A 15,704-nucleotide genomic window follows, 5' to 3' on the forward strand; every position below is an offset into this window, starting at 1 on the left:
CCATGACTATGAATGCTCAGTGACAAATTAATGGATGTTTCATGAAGAAAATGGAGCCAGAACATCTTGGGATGTGATTTAATGGCAGCATTACTAAGCAACAGTTGTTGCAGGAAGTGGTGCTGGCAAGCTAGTTGGTAGCACATCTGAGTCAATGCTGAATCGGTGGCCTAGCATAGACAAAGAGATACTGCTCTCAGAAGTGTTCGCTTTCTAAAGGAACATTAGATCTCTCAGCCATTTTTGGACATTAAGAGTCTTACAGTATTTCTCATACTGCTCCAGTTTCTTTTCTAAATTGAGGCTAGCATGTATAATACATTCTGCCTACCCTAATAATCAGCAGAAGGCACTGTGAACATCATTCTTTACTTTGCCTGCATACAGAGTACTAAGGGCCTTCAAAACTGAAGTGTTGCAGAAATTTAAAGTAGTATAAATCATGAAAGGTAGCTTTTACCCCAGCAACTAATGGTTATCCAAAAACTCTGTGAAAGGTATACATTACTTGGGGGCCAAAGACCACTATAGCGTCTCTGTAGCTTACGAAGAAACCAGCCTCTATGTCAGAGGTGAGCAAACTATGGCCCGCTGGCCACTTCCGGCCTGTCAGACCATTTAATCTGGCCCTCAGCTCCCACTGGCGAGTGGGGGTTTGCCCAGCTCCAGCCGGGGAGTGGGATCAGGGACTTGTGCAGCTCCCAGGAAGCAGCCAGCATGATCCCCCCTCCAGTTGCTATGTAGTATGCGGAGGTGTGGCCAGGTGGCTCTGTGCACTGCCCCTGCCCACACCCTCAGCCAGAGCCCTCACCGCCCCCTGGCATGCCCCAACAGCCTGCCCCATCCCAATCCCCCTCTGAACTCATTGGTACCAGCCCAGAGCACCCTCCTGCACCCCAAACCCCTCATCCCCAGCCGCCCCCCCCCCACACCCCTACCCCCAATTTCATGAGCATTCATGGCCCACCATACAATTTTCATACCCCGATGTGGCCCTCAGGCTAAAAAGTTTGCCCACCCCTGCTCTATGTTAATGGTGGTTGACCAGCCTCTTCCAGAATTGACTCAACATTTATCATCAATATTCTGTACCTTTTTAGGGGAGAAGACCCCCAGTGTTCCTCCATCTTCCCGAATGGCAACTCCCATCTCGGCCAGCAAGGCCTCCCTACAAAGAGGAAAGCAAGAGGTGATGGAGGTGCTTTGTAACCCCACCGGTGCAAATCTGATCCAAATCAAAGTTTCACCTTATCAGTCATTGTTAGGGCCCTACCAAATTCACAAACTCACATTCGCAAAATGCATCACAAACTGAAATCTGGTCTCCCCCGTGAAATCTGGTCTTGTGTGTACTTTTACACTATAATATACAGATTTCATGGGGGAGACCAGTGTTTCTCAAACTGTGGGTCCTGACCCAAAAGGGGATCGCGGGGGAGTTGCAAAGTTATTGGAAGGGGGTCATGGTATTGCAAACCTTACTTCTGCACTGCCTTCAGAGTTCAGTGGCTTGAGAGCAGCAGCTGCTGGCTAGGCGCCCAGCTCTGAAGGCAGCGCCCTGCCAGCAGCAGTGCAGAAATAAGGATGGCAAAACTATACCATGACACCCTTACTTCTGCACTGCTGTCTTCAGTGCTGGACGGCTGGAGAGCAGCAGCTGCAGGCTGAGGGCCCAGCCCTGAAGGCAACAGCACAGAAGTAAGGGTGGCAATACCATGCCATGCCATCCTTATTTCTGCACTGCTGCTGGTGGCAGCACTGTCTTCAGAGCTGGGCTCCCAGCCAGCAGTCGCTGCTCTCCAGCTGCCCAGCTCTGAAGGCAGCGCCTCCACCAGCAGCAGTGCAGAAGTAAGGATAGCAATACCACAATGCCCCTACATTAACCTTGTAACCCACCACCACAACACCCTTTTGGGTCAGGACCTCTACAGTTACAACCATGAAATTTCATATTTAAATATCTGAAATCATGAAATTTGTTATTTTTAAAATCCTATTACTGTGAAATTGACCAAAATGGACCATGAATTTGGTGGGCCCTAGTCATTGTATAATGTACTGCACTACCAACCAGCCTGCATCCTGATTGGCCACCAGCCCAGGGTGGTATCTTACATATGCAACAGGATTAACTCCTATCCTTCAGCTCCACAACACAAAGGGCTGCAGAACTTATGCAGGTCTGACACTCCAGTTTAGGGCAGGCAATGATACATCACAAGAGTGAGCACTTTTTACAATATTTATTCCACAAATCTGCCTATCCCTCAGGAAAAGCTAAGATCTGTTCTAAATGGCAATATTTATTCATGGTAAATGAGTATAGAAGCTAGATAAGTTACCAAGGCTTGAGTTTATGTTTCTGGTTCATTCTACAATTGGTCTACTCCCTCCACTAGATGAAATCACCCTAAAAATTCAAAGACAGTTAAGATGCTAATGACCCATCCTCTTTTCTGTGCTTTCCTGGATTGAAACCCCAGAAGGCTGATGCTGCAACTCTAGATGCTGCTTCAGTCCCACCCTTACCCAACAGGAGTATCTTCTATGACAATTCTAAGCAGTGTCCTTGAGGTATGATATTGAAATACTGCTTCTGTCTGCATTACCCATTCACCTGCCATAGTGGAATACAAAGAGCAGACGACATGCCACCAAGAAGTGTGCTAGCTGCTTCAATACTCTGGTTTTCTTGGGCAAGATCAGCTTTTGACTATACTCTCTCCTTTCCCCCCCCCCCTTCCCCCTCCCACCCAGAGGACATCCACAGCATTTCTTGCTCCTGACCTCTCCATCCTAATGGCCTCAGTCTTCCGCAGCTTCTCCTCCCATGTCTCATTCAGCTCTGCAATGATCTTCTCTGATTCCTGTGTAAAACCCCAGTATAGAATTAACAGACTGAAGGGGGATGATATGGAGCCCCCCCAATTTAACACATCACATCTCAAAGAACCAGGGCTAACCAAGTATTGCAGACCTAAATGGGATCAGAATTATGAGGACCCAGCAGCAAATGCTCAAGTGCTAATTTTAAGCCTCATTGTCAATGCAAAGTTATTAACACAAAGCATCTCTGGGCAACCCAGACTCCTCCTACAATACCCATTTTTGCAGGAACCTACAAGAGCTAAGAACCTCCACCTTTGAAGTCAACTGTTATTCCCAAAACTGTATACATTCGTACTGGCCAGGGCTTGACCAGCCTAGTGATTAGCTACAAAAAACCTGCAAGCAGCTCCAATTCCAAGTCACTGGGTTATAAGCATCCAGAAGATTATATGCTCAAGACATAATGGGTGCTGTTTAAGTCTCCAGGAAAGGAATCTTGTTAGACAAAGCAGGAACAGCTCCTGTCTACTGAGAATTTTTTGCCTGTAGCAGTCTCAATATCATAATAGCTAATAAGTCTTGGATTTTAGTATCTCATCCTATAAATTAGTTTGTAATGTATTCTGGAGCATTCTGGATGAAAAGTGTTATATAAATGGGTTTCAGAGTAGCAGCCGTGTTAGTCTGTATCTGCAAAAAGAACAGGAGTACTTGTGGCACCTTAACAACCCTAAATTTGTTAGTCTCTAAGGTGCCACAAGTACTCCTGTTCTTTTTATATAAATGGGTGTCATTATAACATTTGTTATTTGTTCTTGCATATTTCTGGAGCTATATAACTTGAGTGCCAAAGACACTACACAACAGGGTGTGGTTAAGGATGCCACATACCCCAAAATCAGCTTAATCATAATGGACAAGGTGACAAGTCAAATGCCTGCAGCATATGATACAAACCACACAGCCTGGTATGTACTTGCTGCACTTAGGAAGGGGCTATTTTAACCAGTTTCACCTTGGAATCTGTGCTGCATTCTCAGCCAGTCAGACTGATATTCTAGTCGAAGCTATTTCATAATAAACCTCAGCCCTTAACTTACACTTCCTCAGCAAAGCTACATTCAAGGACAAAAATGTGCAAATAAGCAAAGAGCATATTTTAAATATATTGTGAACAGCTGGCTGCAAAGGGCTGTGGCCAGCTGTTTACCAAGAGTAGCCTTTTGCGGGGTTGCACCAACCACAGTGCTGTGCAACAGGCTGAACCACTGATGGGGGTGGATGCAACGACACAGTTCGGAAGCTCATTAATTAGCCTCCCTTTTCCCATTGTTTAATCACCCTCCAGGCTCCTCTAGTGATGTAAACCTTTAGGAATGCAGCTCCCTCTCCCCCTGCACACACTCACAAACATCCTGATCATTATGGAAATATTAGAGACCACATCCGAAAGCTACAGCATAGAAGACTGAAAATTTATCAAAAAGCAGCATTAAAAAATGAACACGTCTGCCCCAGAGGAATTCTCTCCATTCATAAAAGAAAAAGCAGAGTTAAACCATTTATGCTTCAGTGGACTGCACTGCTGCCTTAGGGACCCAGGAACGAATGCAAAAAGTCATACACAGACTTTTCACCTGAATAAAGCTGGGGGAAGGGAAAAATTTCCCTCAATTCACCTTAAAGTTGTATTAAAAGAATACATTTTAAATGATAAAATCTCTTCAAGGACTCAGAGCCCTTGTATGGGGACAAATATTCAGATCAAAAGCTTATCATAATACAGGCTGGCCAACATTAAAGTGATCCTTGGCAACTGTCACCATTAAAGCCAAGTATAGGCCACAGAACCCTCATACCCTCGAGAATCCCTACAAGGGAGGCATGGCAATTAAAAACTGACTTCCTAAACTACCTTCCAGATTTCATTCCATTTCTGGGCCCCCAAAATGGGCATCCATTTCAATGAATTCTGAGGGCCTTCTGTCTTTAGTCCAGCCCTTCTAGTCCTAGCCCAAATCAATGGGCTAGCACTCACATAGAAAGTTTGGGATAAGAGCTCCAGTAGCACTGGGCAATAGGCTGTCAAGTGTCCAAGAATTTTAGTAAATGAGGCTCTGAGTGTCAAGCTGAATGGGGGGCTCAATTCTCTCTCGCTCTGGTACTGAGGACTGAGCAGGATATTAGTAGCTCCCCAGCCCCCACAATAATCAGTGTGATTCAGTGTGGCATTTACTACCACGGTAAGAGGGTTCCAGCACCAGCTTACAAACCTGAAGCCAACAGCTTCTCTGGCAGCATTTCCGCTCCCCCCCCCTCCCCCAAGCAGCTTTTCACAGGGGCCTTTTCAATAGCTACAGCATTTACATAGCTTTAGCACAAGAGACCATTTCTTCTCTCTGGACGGAGATAAAGGGGAATATTTTTTGCTCTCACCACTCCATCCACTGTTTTGAATTGAGAGAAACGGTTATTTCTCTACCCTCTGATGCAACTTAAGATTACAGCAGAATGGATGACAATGAAGCAAAGTGGAAGTCATCAAAAATCTCACTCAAACAGGGAAATCACATCTGTGTAAGAGAATCCAGAAATCATTTTACAGGCACACCTCCCCCCTCACCACTTATTCTTTCTTCTTCCAGAAAAGCTAGTCTGCCCAGATCCCACTGGGAAGCAAAAATAAAGGTATCCACAAATTTAATTCTATGCCTCCATTTTGCTTTTGGCTCTAGAAACCCTCAATACTTGGAGTCATTAAGTTGACAAATTGTGTTGCTCTTCCCAATGTTTTTTTACAAGGATAAGTTGCCTTGAATATTGATAGGAAAGGAAGTGACTTTTCCTGGCAGCCTCACTCAGATTTCAAACCACCTTATGAATTGTTTTTTTAAATCTGGTTTATAGACGTCATTCAGTGACTTGGTGTCAGGGGACCGCAGAGACAGCGCCATTATCTCCATGGCAACAGCAGGTTTCTAATGGAAGGAGGATGTGCAGCGTGTATTCCAGCCCATCCAAACCCCTCCCCCCAGGCAGTGTCTCATGGAAAAGACATGAGAACGCAACACTCACATTCAACATACCCGGCTTCCCCCACTCATCCACCCATGAGGGATGGGAGCTTTGGTAAAAATGAAAGAAACCTTTCACTGTAATGCACTTTTGATGCTGTTCAATTCACACACATTTAGGACAAGGCTTCTATTGTCTGGATAAAGCAGGCTATTCTGTGTGCTTCACATTTTAATCTGTGGGGGTAGGGTGAAGACAGTGACAGGGTTATGCTGTTCTTTTTTTAGTTTGGGTACATTTAGGTTTTTTTAAAAGCTGATTGCATTGGCCAGTTCAGGGAGATGCTGAACAGGCCTCCCAAAACTCCCTTTGGCTACTCTGCTATTCAATCCTCTGTTACCACCACATAAGATTGTCAGCAAGTGTGCACTTGGATTACAGTTTGTTCTTGCCAAGTTTATTGCATAGTGGCTGAAGGCAAAAATCAAGCCCAGATCTTCATGAATGAAAAGCTTATACATGAACCCACTCCCCAACTTGTCCGACCCAGCTGCACTTTCTGGGGTGCAAGGGCAAAAATAGAAAGGCACAGGTCATGTTTTCATAGGAAGACATCTCCCCATTACCCAGCCAGCCAAAATTACATCCTGCTCAGTCTGCAATGGTACATACCTTCAAACGTTCAATGGCTTCCTCCCCTCCAGGTGTAGACATGATCCTTTCCTGTATGCTGGACACAGATGTTAAGCCCACCTGACTACTGAGAGAGCAGGAAGATGGAGATGCACTGAGGGACCCCATGGAGGCTGTGGAAAAATTGCCAGGGCGTTGATTCTCGGAGGCTAGCAAGTATCTATGTTTATTGTTCTGAAAATCTTTCAGATCTGGGTGAGACAGACAGACAGAAGGGAAGGCAGAAAGGAATAGACAAGGAGCAGAGAAAAGGGGAAAAGGAAGGAAACACTAGTGTAAGAGGAAAGCATTTAAGCTGCAACACAGACAAGATTAATAGTTTTAGATGGCAGTTCTGAAACAAATCCTTTAAAATAAATATCCCTGAGATATAAAAAGTTGCATTCAGTCCTTGAGAATTGTAAATAAGGACTCCAGTGTAAAGTAATGTTACCAGTAAACTCCTGCCAAAACAAAGTCAAACACTCAACAAGACACTGTAAACCGGAAGAATCCCCCTGATCTAGGTAACAGCTGTGCACTGCCCTATTCCTATGATACCTTCAGCCTTCTAACACAACCGGACATTGTCACAGTGATGAGCAATGTGGGGCTGAAGGCTGGGAACCGAGATGGCCAGTTATCAGGAAATGTACTACTGGACCAAAAAGCCTAAGCCACAGTTCAATCAAACTCATATCTAAGGAATCTGAAAGGAAAACAGTAATAAAAATCGTGATTTGCTGAATCAGTATCCAAAGGTAATACGTCTGCTGAGATGCTACACAGAGCACAAGAGTAACTATAATTGCCTGTAGCTCAAGTTCCCCAAGGACAGGGTGCTGTAACCACCTATCCAGTCCTTGACAGGGTGAGTGATATGAGCATTGGCTCACGTTTATACCATTACATCTCATCTGTCCTAATCTGCTGTGGAAAAAAGGATCCACAATATATAACAGGTTTCAGAGTAACAGCCATGTTAGTCTGTATCCGCAAAAAGAAGAACAGGAGTACTTGTGGCACCTTAGAGACTAACAAATTTATTAGAGCATAAGCTTTCGTGGACTACAGCCCACTTCTTATATAACAGGTTACCTTTCTGCTAGGATACCTGTGCAAATGGCTTGAAGAGGTGGCACTGTTAAGTCTCTTGATCATGACTTAGAATGAACACAGGGAAGCATTTTAAGAGATGCCTGGAATTTGAGGCAGCTCTAATAGTCTAAATACTGAAAACCCAGGAGGCCTGAAGATGTCTATGAAAGTAGAAAATACAGGTCATTTGCGTACCTTTCCTTCCATTAAAAGTTATCCAGAGACCACCTACTCTGATCTGAATCCAATCCAAATACACCTCACAAAAACTTCACTTGTGTGTCAAAGACTGCTAACATGAGATGTTAGACAATTAAGTAGCTCCGGCCTCGCTGAGCCCCCCTCACACCTTCTCTCTTCCCACTCAGACCAATCCTGCCGACATAAACCTTCTGTCCTATTTCACACCAATTTAGCCCTGTAGTTAGTAGTTCCATCAACTCAGTTTGAAAACCGCCATCTGCAGATACAGGAAGTGGAAAAATACAGAAGAGGGAGAGCTGCCAGGTGGAGGCAAGCAGGTAGGACAGAGCAGGAAGGATGGGGTCTTGAAAGGCCAGTGGGCACATGCACTCCCAAGGGACAAAGGAGGTAGCATTTGCAATCACTTTGGCTGTTGCTGAGTCCATACAGAACCTCTCTCTTAACATCATGCACATTTCTCTGGGTGATGCTGCAGCTGCTCACGGAGATGACAGTTTTTTAGGCAACAAGCTTTAAGCAGCACCAAAAAAGGAAGGCCAGGCTGAGTCTTTACACTACCAGTATCTGAGTTCAGGAAATTTCAGACAGATCTCTTCCAGTCAGTATTGTTTTGGGGTGAGCAAGGGCTTTTGAAAAGGGCATAGGCATGGTCTAAAACAAAATAGTCTGCTTGGGACTTGCCGCCTCCCCCACCACCCCCACCCCCCCAAAAAATCTACAGAGAATCCATCGGTTCACAGAAGCAAGATATTTTTCTAAAGGTGGATTATAAAGAAGGAGGTACATTCCCTTTCACAGAAATAGTTGGTGAGGTCAGAAAGGAAAGTGCTGTTATACTGAACGTTATTCTCTGAGCCTACTATCTAATCCTTATCAGTTTCCTCACATTAAGATTCCTTCTTTCAGAGGAAAACCAATCTGTTCTAGACAGCAGCTATACTAATACCAAAGACAAATAAGAGTTCAAACAAAGAGATTGCTATCAGCACAAGGCACCCAGCACCCCACACATGTGCAGAGGCTATCAAAGAAACATTCCCTTGGAGGAAATGGTTATTGTTTCATTTTCCTTTAGTTTAAAGAATCAATTCTCAAATGTAAAATATTAAGACACATTCTGGGTAAGAAAATAAGTCATGAGGCTAGCGGTCCAGGGGGAAGGGAACCGGTTTAACTTATGAACTTGAAAAAATATTCTAAAAGAAATAGATTTTGGAAGTTCAAATCAGAACCATTATTTGTAACAAAAAAATAGGTTGGAGTATAACCATCCTCAGTCTCCCCAAAACAAGGAAGCAACAGACATATTAAAGAGTGGTTTCAACTTTGTGCTTTAACCAAAGGATGGCTCAGTAAGGGAGATGGAGGTTCATTTCATTTTCACGAGATAATAGACTCTGCCGTAACTGCTCTGTCTGGGATTTCCCTGTGAGGAATGCTGGCATGCAAAACTCAGTTAAAAGCTGGCCCAGCAGAAGCAGATTAGCAAGTAAGAGCTATAGAACCACACAATACACACATTTGCCTCCACTTCCAGAGTAATCATCTCCGATTGAATCAACTGAAGGGAAGCAAGAGGGAAATACAAGAAGGGTCAAAGTTCAGGATCAACGGTGACACAGGAAGGGAAGAGAATACTTGGCATTTGAAAGAACAAAAACAGTTTTCAATTTCACATCAAAATGTTTGTTTTGATTTGTTCCAATCTAACAGAAAGTTCTGTTTTTCAACCTAAAACAAAGACTGCATCAAATTTGAACACTTTTGAATCTGAGCGGAGTTTTTTTTCTTTATCTATTCTCTTGAACAAATAACAATAGAAGATATATACAAGTTACACACTTCACATTGCCTGTGATTAAATCAGGGTCTTCCCTTCACAGGAAAACAAGCACCACAAGTCAGATAAAAAACATTCACTCTTTGCATACATTTTAACAGAGATTTTTTCTATTATTTACTAAAAGAAAACCAGTTTGCCACAAAAACTAACACTCATCTTCAAGGCATCTCCTGTAAAAGGAATTAAGTCACAGCCCAAATTCTCAAAGAATTTAGCATGGAAGATTTTAGCTTGTTTTCTGTGTTGGAGGTGAAGGTCAGAAAAACAGGACAAATCCAAGACAGGATCCTCAAACTTTTCTTTGCAGGCAAGAGACAGAGGAGCAGAGTTTGAATCTGATGTAGCAGGAACATAAAAAGGTGCTAGGGCATGTTATTTACAGAAGGGGATAGAGACAACCACTCACCAAAGCAATGTGAAAAAAATTAAATTAAATTGTGAAGCACTGAAATTTAATGACTACACCCCCTTCCCACACAAACCCAGCTTTCTCCAGCTCTAGGGCCTTGGTAATTAGTTTAGTTCCTGCAGCAGAGCACAGCCCCATGATGGAAAGGACTGGACTGCTTAACCCACTTACTGTCAATAATATCTCCTAGCCCTTGGGCACGCAGGAGATCCTTGAGCCTCGTCACCTCCTCCTTCAGCTCACGCACCAGCTTGGCATTGGGGTCTTCATTGATAACAGCATTGCACTTGATCTGCTTTGCACGATCTGCATATCTGGAAGCAGTCAAAAGACATACTAGTTTGGTTTTATATGGGACATATACAGCAACTCTCTACAGTCGTATACAAGTCCCTGCTGTTATTTCAGATTAACAAGATGCTGGATCAAGCAGCTTTACCTCAGAAGTGCTGTAGAGTAAGGAGCAGGGGTCACACTGAAAGGTTTTAAGCTCCAGCTACTCAGACTCCACTGAAGTTTTAGGTACTCAATACCTTTGAGAAATCAGGCTTAGGTGTTACCAGTGAAGCCATTTTAAACTGGGTTCTCTTCATGCATAAGATTATTTCTCTTTTGCACCATTAGACAGAAATTTCATCCTCATCTATAAGTACAGATAACTTGGAACTGGTCAAACTAAATCTTACCTGATTAAGTGAAGCAACTACACCCTCTCCTCTTGTTCTCACACACACACACGACTGGGGTTCACTTTAGAATGATGGATTTTACAATACACAGCGTAGTCCCCTGGAACGCTCAGTTTTGCCTAATGCATGTTTCACGATAGGAAGGATGAGCACCTAGATACCTGAGCTGAAAGCCAAACATTTCCACTCCAAATTAGAGGCTAAAAGTACCTTAAAGTGCTCAAAGTTTCATCATAGTTGATATCTGCCGGACTCAGAGCAGCAACCATGGCAGTTCTGGAGTTTCCACCTATAATGAACAAGCAAGGTTTTAAATGAAGTTGCACTGGCACCTTGTAATGAGTATATTCTTGAATGTCAGTATTTCCCAGCCTAAACAATATCCATATTACAGTGTTCAACAAAATTACACAAAGTAGTAGTAAGTAAACCCAGAGTAAATAAAACCCTGTAACAATAATAGTATGACTTAAAAATAGATACTGACATATTTAATACTCATATCATACAATGGATTGAGGCAGAAAATTGCTATGAAACACATGAAAATGGAGGGAAATATTGGCAGAGTCAGATTAGTCATACCTAGATTTTCCCGAAGTAGCCACGTTAGCACAGAATCCCTGTATGGAATAAAGTCTGTCTTCTTCTTCTTCTTACTCTACAAAAGAGACACACTTATTACTGAACAACAGTACCTGGAAAATGAAAAATTGAGTTTAGGAAAAAGGCAGAAATCATAATTGAACTGATCTCTTTTCTTAGATGCTTTAATCTTTCAAGGAGATGGAAAAGTATATGCAGTTTATTGTAGAAAGTTGAATGCAATGAGAACAAGGTTGGAAGAAGAAGTTGAACTTAATAAGTTGAACTTATCTCTGTGGCAGTCTAATCAGCGACTTTCAGCCTAAGAATCTGGGGTGATCATGTCAATGTCTGGCAGCAGCTGAAGGGGGCTGCTATGCACATGAGAGAATCAGAGCACACATCAGAAGAGAAAATTATTAAGATGCTAGACAACAGGGCTGGTAAAGCGTTGCATCAGATTCCATACACAAAATTAAAGGAGGGCTACTGTACTGACCTTTGGAAGAGGTATATTACAGGCTATGAAGATGATAAAGCAACTTTAGGGTCAGAGAAAGCAGCAGTTGGGGACATGTGATTAGAAGAGAGCAGATCAAGAGGGGAAATGAGAAATGAAAGAGGTATAAACTCTAAACGGATAGAAGACAGTGGATGCTATGTAGGGTGACCAGATGTCCAGATATTATCAGGACTGTCCAGATACTAGGGGCTTTGCCTTACATACACAAGTATACCTCCACCCCCCACACCACCTCCTAAAAAGAGTGTCTTGATTTTTCACATTTGCTATCTGGTCATCTTAATGCTATGAGCCAAACAAAGGACTGGAAAATTAAACACTACCAACACCGACATCATAAGGTGAACCAAACACACCCTGTAAATGTAGTTCCTCCATTTCCTTACTTTTAATAGTTCTGCCCACCTACTTTACTCTCTCATTGTTATTTCCTTCATCTATAAATAACAATATAAGTGCTTTGGCTGCATTATCCCTGCTCCACCAAATAGTGATCCACCTAGGTAGTGTTTTCACAAGCTACTTTTTAAAATCAAATTTAAAGTACAATCAGAAACTAATTGGAAAGCATAAGATAAACGTTTATGTAAGTGGACCCAGGTGAAGGAACCAAACAGGATGAACAGCCCTGCTTCCACACAGAAACATTACTGACTTTTAGATCATTTAAAAAAAATCCCATGCAACCTGTACTTAGACACAGAACTAATGTTTCCTTTGGATGTTAAATGCCATTGCAATTAACACTCCATGAGGTGGGATAAATATTTTATTTGTTGCAATTTTAAACTCTCCTGACAGTCTCACTGTGGGAATGCAAAGGATAATGAGTCCACATGACTTGCTCAGAATACTCCTTAAAGGAAGGGTTATTCTGCATATGGAGAAAAAAACCATACAGTGGTTAAATTCTCCAGAACTAGTATCAGGATTTTTAAGTTTAGACAATAATAAAGCTTAATACACAAGGGAAAGGCTCTCAAGCTAAAACCCACTTTCCCTTTCAGGTTGTTGGGCTTTAAGCTTTTCTGGAAAGCCAGAGAAGCAATTTGGAAAGACAGGGCTGGAGGGACACAGGTGGAAGGACATTTAATAAGTGACTCAGGAAAACGCTAAGATGATTAGGAAATGTGAGGACAAGGGAGAGGTCAAAAAGGACAGTAAGACTGAGTCAATGAAATTAGAAGCATGAGCACAAAGGGTGTTTCGTTTTATGATTTGTTTTTTAAGTAGCCTTGTACCTGGCTGCAGATTAGTGGGATTTGGGGACTGCTCAAACAAAACACAAGCTCACAATGCAGACAGCTCCCCAAGTCTTCCAGCATTCTGTCAATCAAGGTCTTTATAAAAGGTTATAAGAAGAAATCCTTTGCGGGCAAGGAACAGACTTCCCTACAAGTTCCACTGTAAATATTTTCCATTCCCCACCCTTCTTAGCTCCCCAACTTGATTTTGATATATGAGCAGCGATTAGGGGTCATCAATGAAAGATCTCTGCAAAATGGGGTCCTTTGTCATCTGCTGACATGTGCAAGAGAGCAGGGAGGGAGATTAGCAGACATACACCTAGTTTCAAGAACTGCCAAAAGTTTAATTCTACAAGACACTATTAATTTAAGATTTGATTGTGCAAGAGTAGTTTTGACTAGATGTTATGTGAAAGTCATCTTACTAACACTCAAAAGGTGATTACTGCACAAAAGGGAGTACCAGCCTTATAAAAATTATTTCCCCCTACTTGCCTCAGGTGAGTAACCTTTTGATGGACAAGTAAAATGAGTAAAAACTGCACATCAAAGCTTGTAAATTTTCATAGCAATTTTATAAGGTTAGCATAAACTGCAACCTGTGAGGCATCCTTTCGTGTGAAGGAAAAGAGTACGGGAAACCACTTGTAGTAAGCAAAGACGTTAAGATATTAAGTATTCTTAAGAAAAACGTCACCCACAAATCAGGAGCAGGGATGTAGTATAAAATTGTATTTATTCTTAAACACTCATTACACCTGCATTTTTTTCTTTTCTCCAACCCTAACAAAAAATAAAAATGTTCGAGTTTTAGTACTGCTTTTCCTCATTACTTCATGGTCATGCCAATAAGCCTCTTCACTAAGTAAAATTCAGTCTACAACCCAAATCAAATTGTCATGGAAGCTCTTGACAGATCCCTGCTCTTGGTTTCTCAGGTGAAGCGCATCTGGCTCTACATCAGTCTACTAGGACTGAACATTCAAGGTTACTCAGCCCCACCATACCTTATTGGTGCAGTTATCCTAAAGTTGAAAGCATTAAAGGAAGAGGAAGAAAGAACACAAGATGAGCGACTGAACAAGACAGACTAGACCATTTCAATTGTTATGCTGGAGGATATGCATTGAATATGGCTTTTCTGAGGAACCAAATGAATGAGAATTGAATCTCCCAGAAAGCACTTAAATTAATTAGAAAACTGTTAAGTCCAGTCAGACTGTCCCAAAGGTTAAATTTTCTGTAACTTAAGTGCACAGCAGCAGCTTTTCCAACATGCTGTCCCATTGCAACTGCAATGGAAAAAGCATTTTTATGCTACTCTATGATTACCTGTTTAGATTATAGGATACTTTCCAGCAGTTTAGTCATCAGGATAAAATTTCAGTTTTACAGTAGAATAACCCAAAGACCAAATGATTGCATACGACCCCTTATCATTCAAATCAAGCAAACTCCCAACAGGATGTATAAAGCTCTTCTTTTAATCAAAAAATGTCTGCTGCTTTTAAAAAAAAAAAATCACAACATTCAATATGTAAACATGTACCCTATTTGCTTTACTTCTTACAAATTTTATGCAAAAGCCTACAAACATTTGTACTTCACGGCTTCTTCCTAGCTAAGTAAATCAATGCTCCTGTCTTACTGCGAGCAAGTCCTGCACCAGAACCTATGAGATTAATAGATATTAACAACCTTGCATGTATCTATCATAAAATTAAAAAAAGGCTCAACTTGGCCAAGTACAGAGGTTAGCAAAGTAGATGGAAGGGCCTTGTTGGATTATATGGTCTCTTGCTGTTCCAGAATATTACCAAGCAGTGGAAGGTTTGAAAAGATGACAACTTCCTCTAGATAGATGCAATACTGTACTTACCACTTCTGCCAAGGCTGAAATTACTTTGCCAAGTGTTGTGAGAGACTTGTTGATATTCGCTCCTTCCTGGAAAGACAATCATTTGATGTGGTGATTCACACTACTCAAACAGGAACTCTGGTCCAGACTAAAAGGAGCTGCAGATCATGGCAAGTGTCATTGTGAAAGTAGATGTCTTAGATTTACAATAAAGTTAGTTTTACTGTGATCACACTGCCATGATTATCTGGGTCTTAACATTCGTTTATCACACAGGTACCTCCACTAATTTTATCATCTAAAGCTTGACCAAAACATGGGATACCAGTCTAAAAAAAGCTACTTCATGAAGAAATAACCCTTACACCCACCATATAAAAATCGCACATATTAGTGAAGGCGAAGGTAGATATTTTAAAATATCAGAATTAAAACAGAACCCACAAGCATTTTCATGCCATGTGTTATGTATTTCTTTTAAGTATCCCAATATGAGAATTACATGCAATCACACAACTGAACAAACAGTCTCTGAAAATAGGGGGCCTCTTTGGTTCTAGATAGCATACCGAAGAGGTCTCATTTTTGCACAATAGCTAATGTGTTCAAGAACAAAGGACTATTGTAACATACCCATTACACCAGCCATAGAAAGATTTAAAAAAAAAAAAAAAAAAAAAAAAAAAAAAAAAAAAAAAAAAATCAAATTGTTACTATTCCACAGCATCATTG

The 15,704-nt window shown here is 41.8% G+C and overlaps 1 protein-coding gene across 6 annotated transcripts in view; it reads right to left on the reverse strand.

Annotated features, from left to right (window-relative positions):
- Positions 1–15,704, reverse strand: part of KIF1B (kinesin family member 1B) — a 139,108-nt gene that overhangs the window by 76,845 nt on the left and 46,559 nt on the right. For 3 of the 6 annotated variants that reach the window (XM_054008925.1, XM_054008921.1, XM_054008926.1), the window contains exons 9-15: positions 14,994–15,059; positions 11,345–11,420; positions 10,970–11,048; positions 10,242–10,384; positions 6,517–6,650; positions 2,788–2,867; positions 1,093–1,168 (exon numbers count right to left, since the gene is read on the reverse strand). In XM_054008925.1, coding sequence (XP_053864900.1) covers positions 1,093–1,168; positions 2,788–2,867; positions 6,517–6,650; positions 10,242–10,384; positions 10,970–11,048; positions 11,345–11,420; positions 14,994–15,059 — 654 coding nt within the window. Of the gene's footprint in view, positions 1–1,092; positions 1,169–2,787; positions 2,868–6,516; positions 6,729–10,241; positions 10,385–10,969; positions 11,049–11,344; positions 11,421–14,121; positions 14,140–14,993; positions 15,060–15,704 lie in introns of all 6 variants that reach the window. The other 3 variants (XM_054008922.1, XM_054008920.1, XM_054008919.1) reach the window with 2 other exon arrangements.

The sequence above is a fragment of the Malaclemys terrapin genome, chromosome 19 (genome assembly GCF_027887155.1).
Source record: "Malaclemys terrapin pileata isolate rMalTer1 chromosome 19, rMalTer1.hap1, whole genome shotgun sequence".
In the NCBI taxonomy this organism is placed as follows: domain Eukaryota; kingdom Metazoa; phylum Chordata; order Testudines; family Emydidae; genus Malaclemys; species Malaclemys terrapin.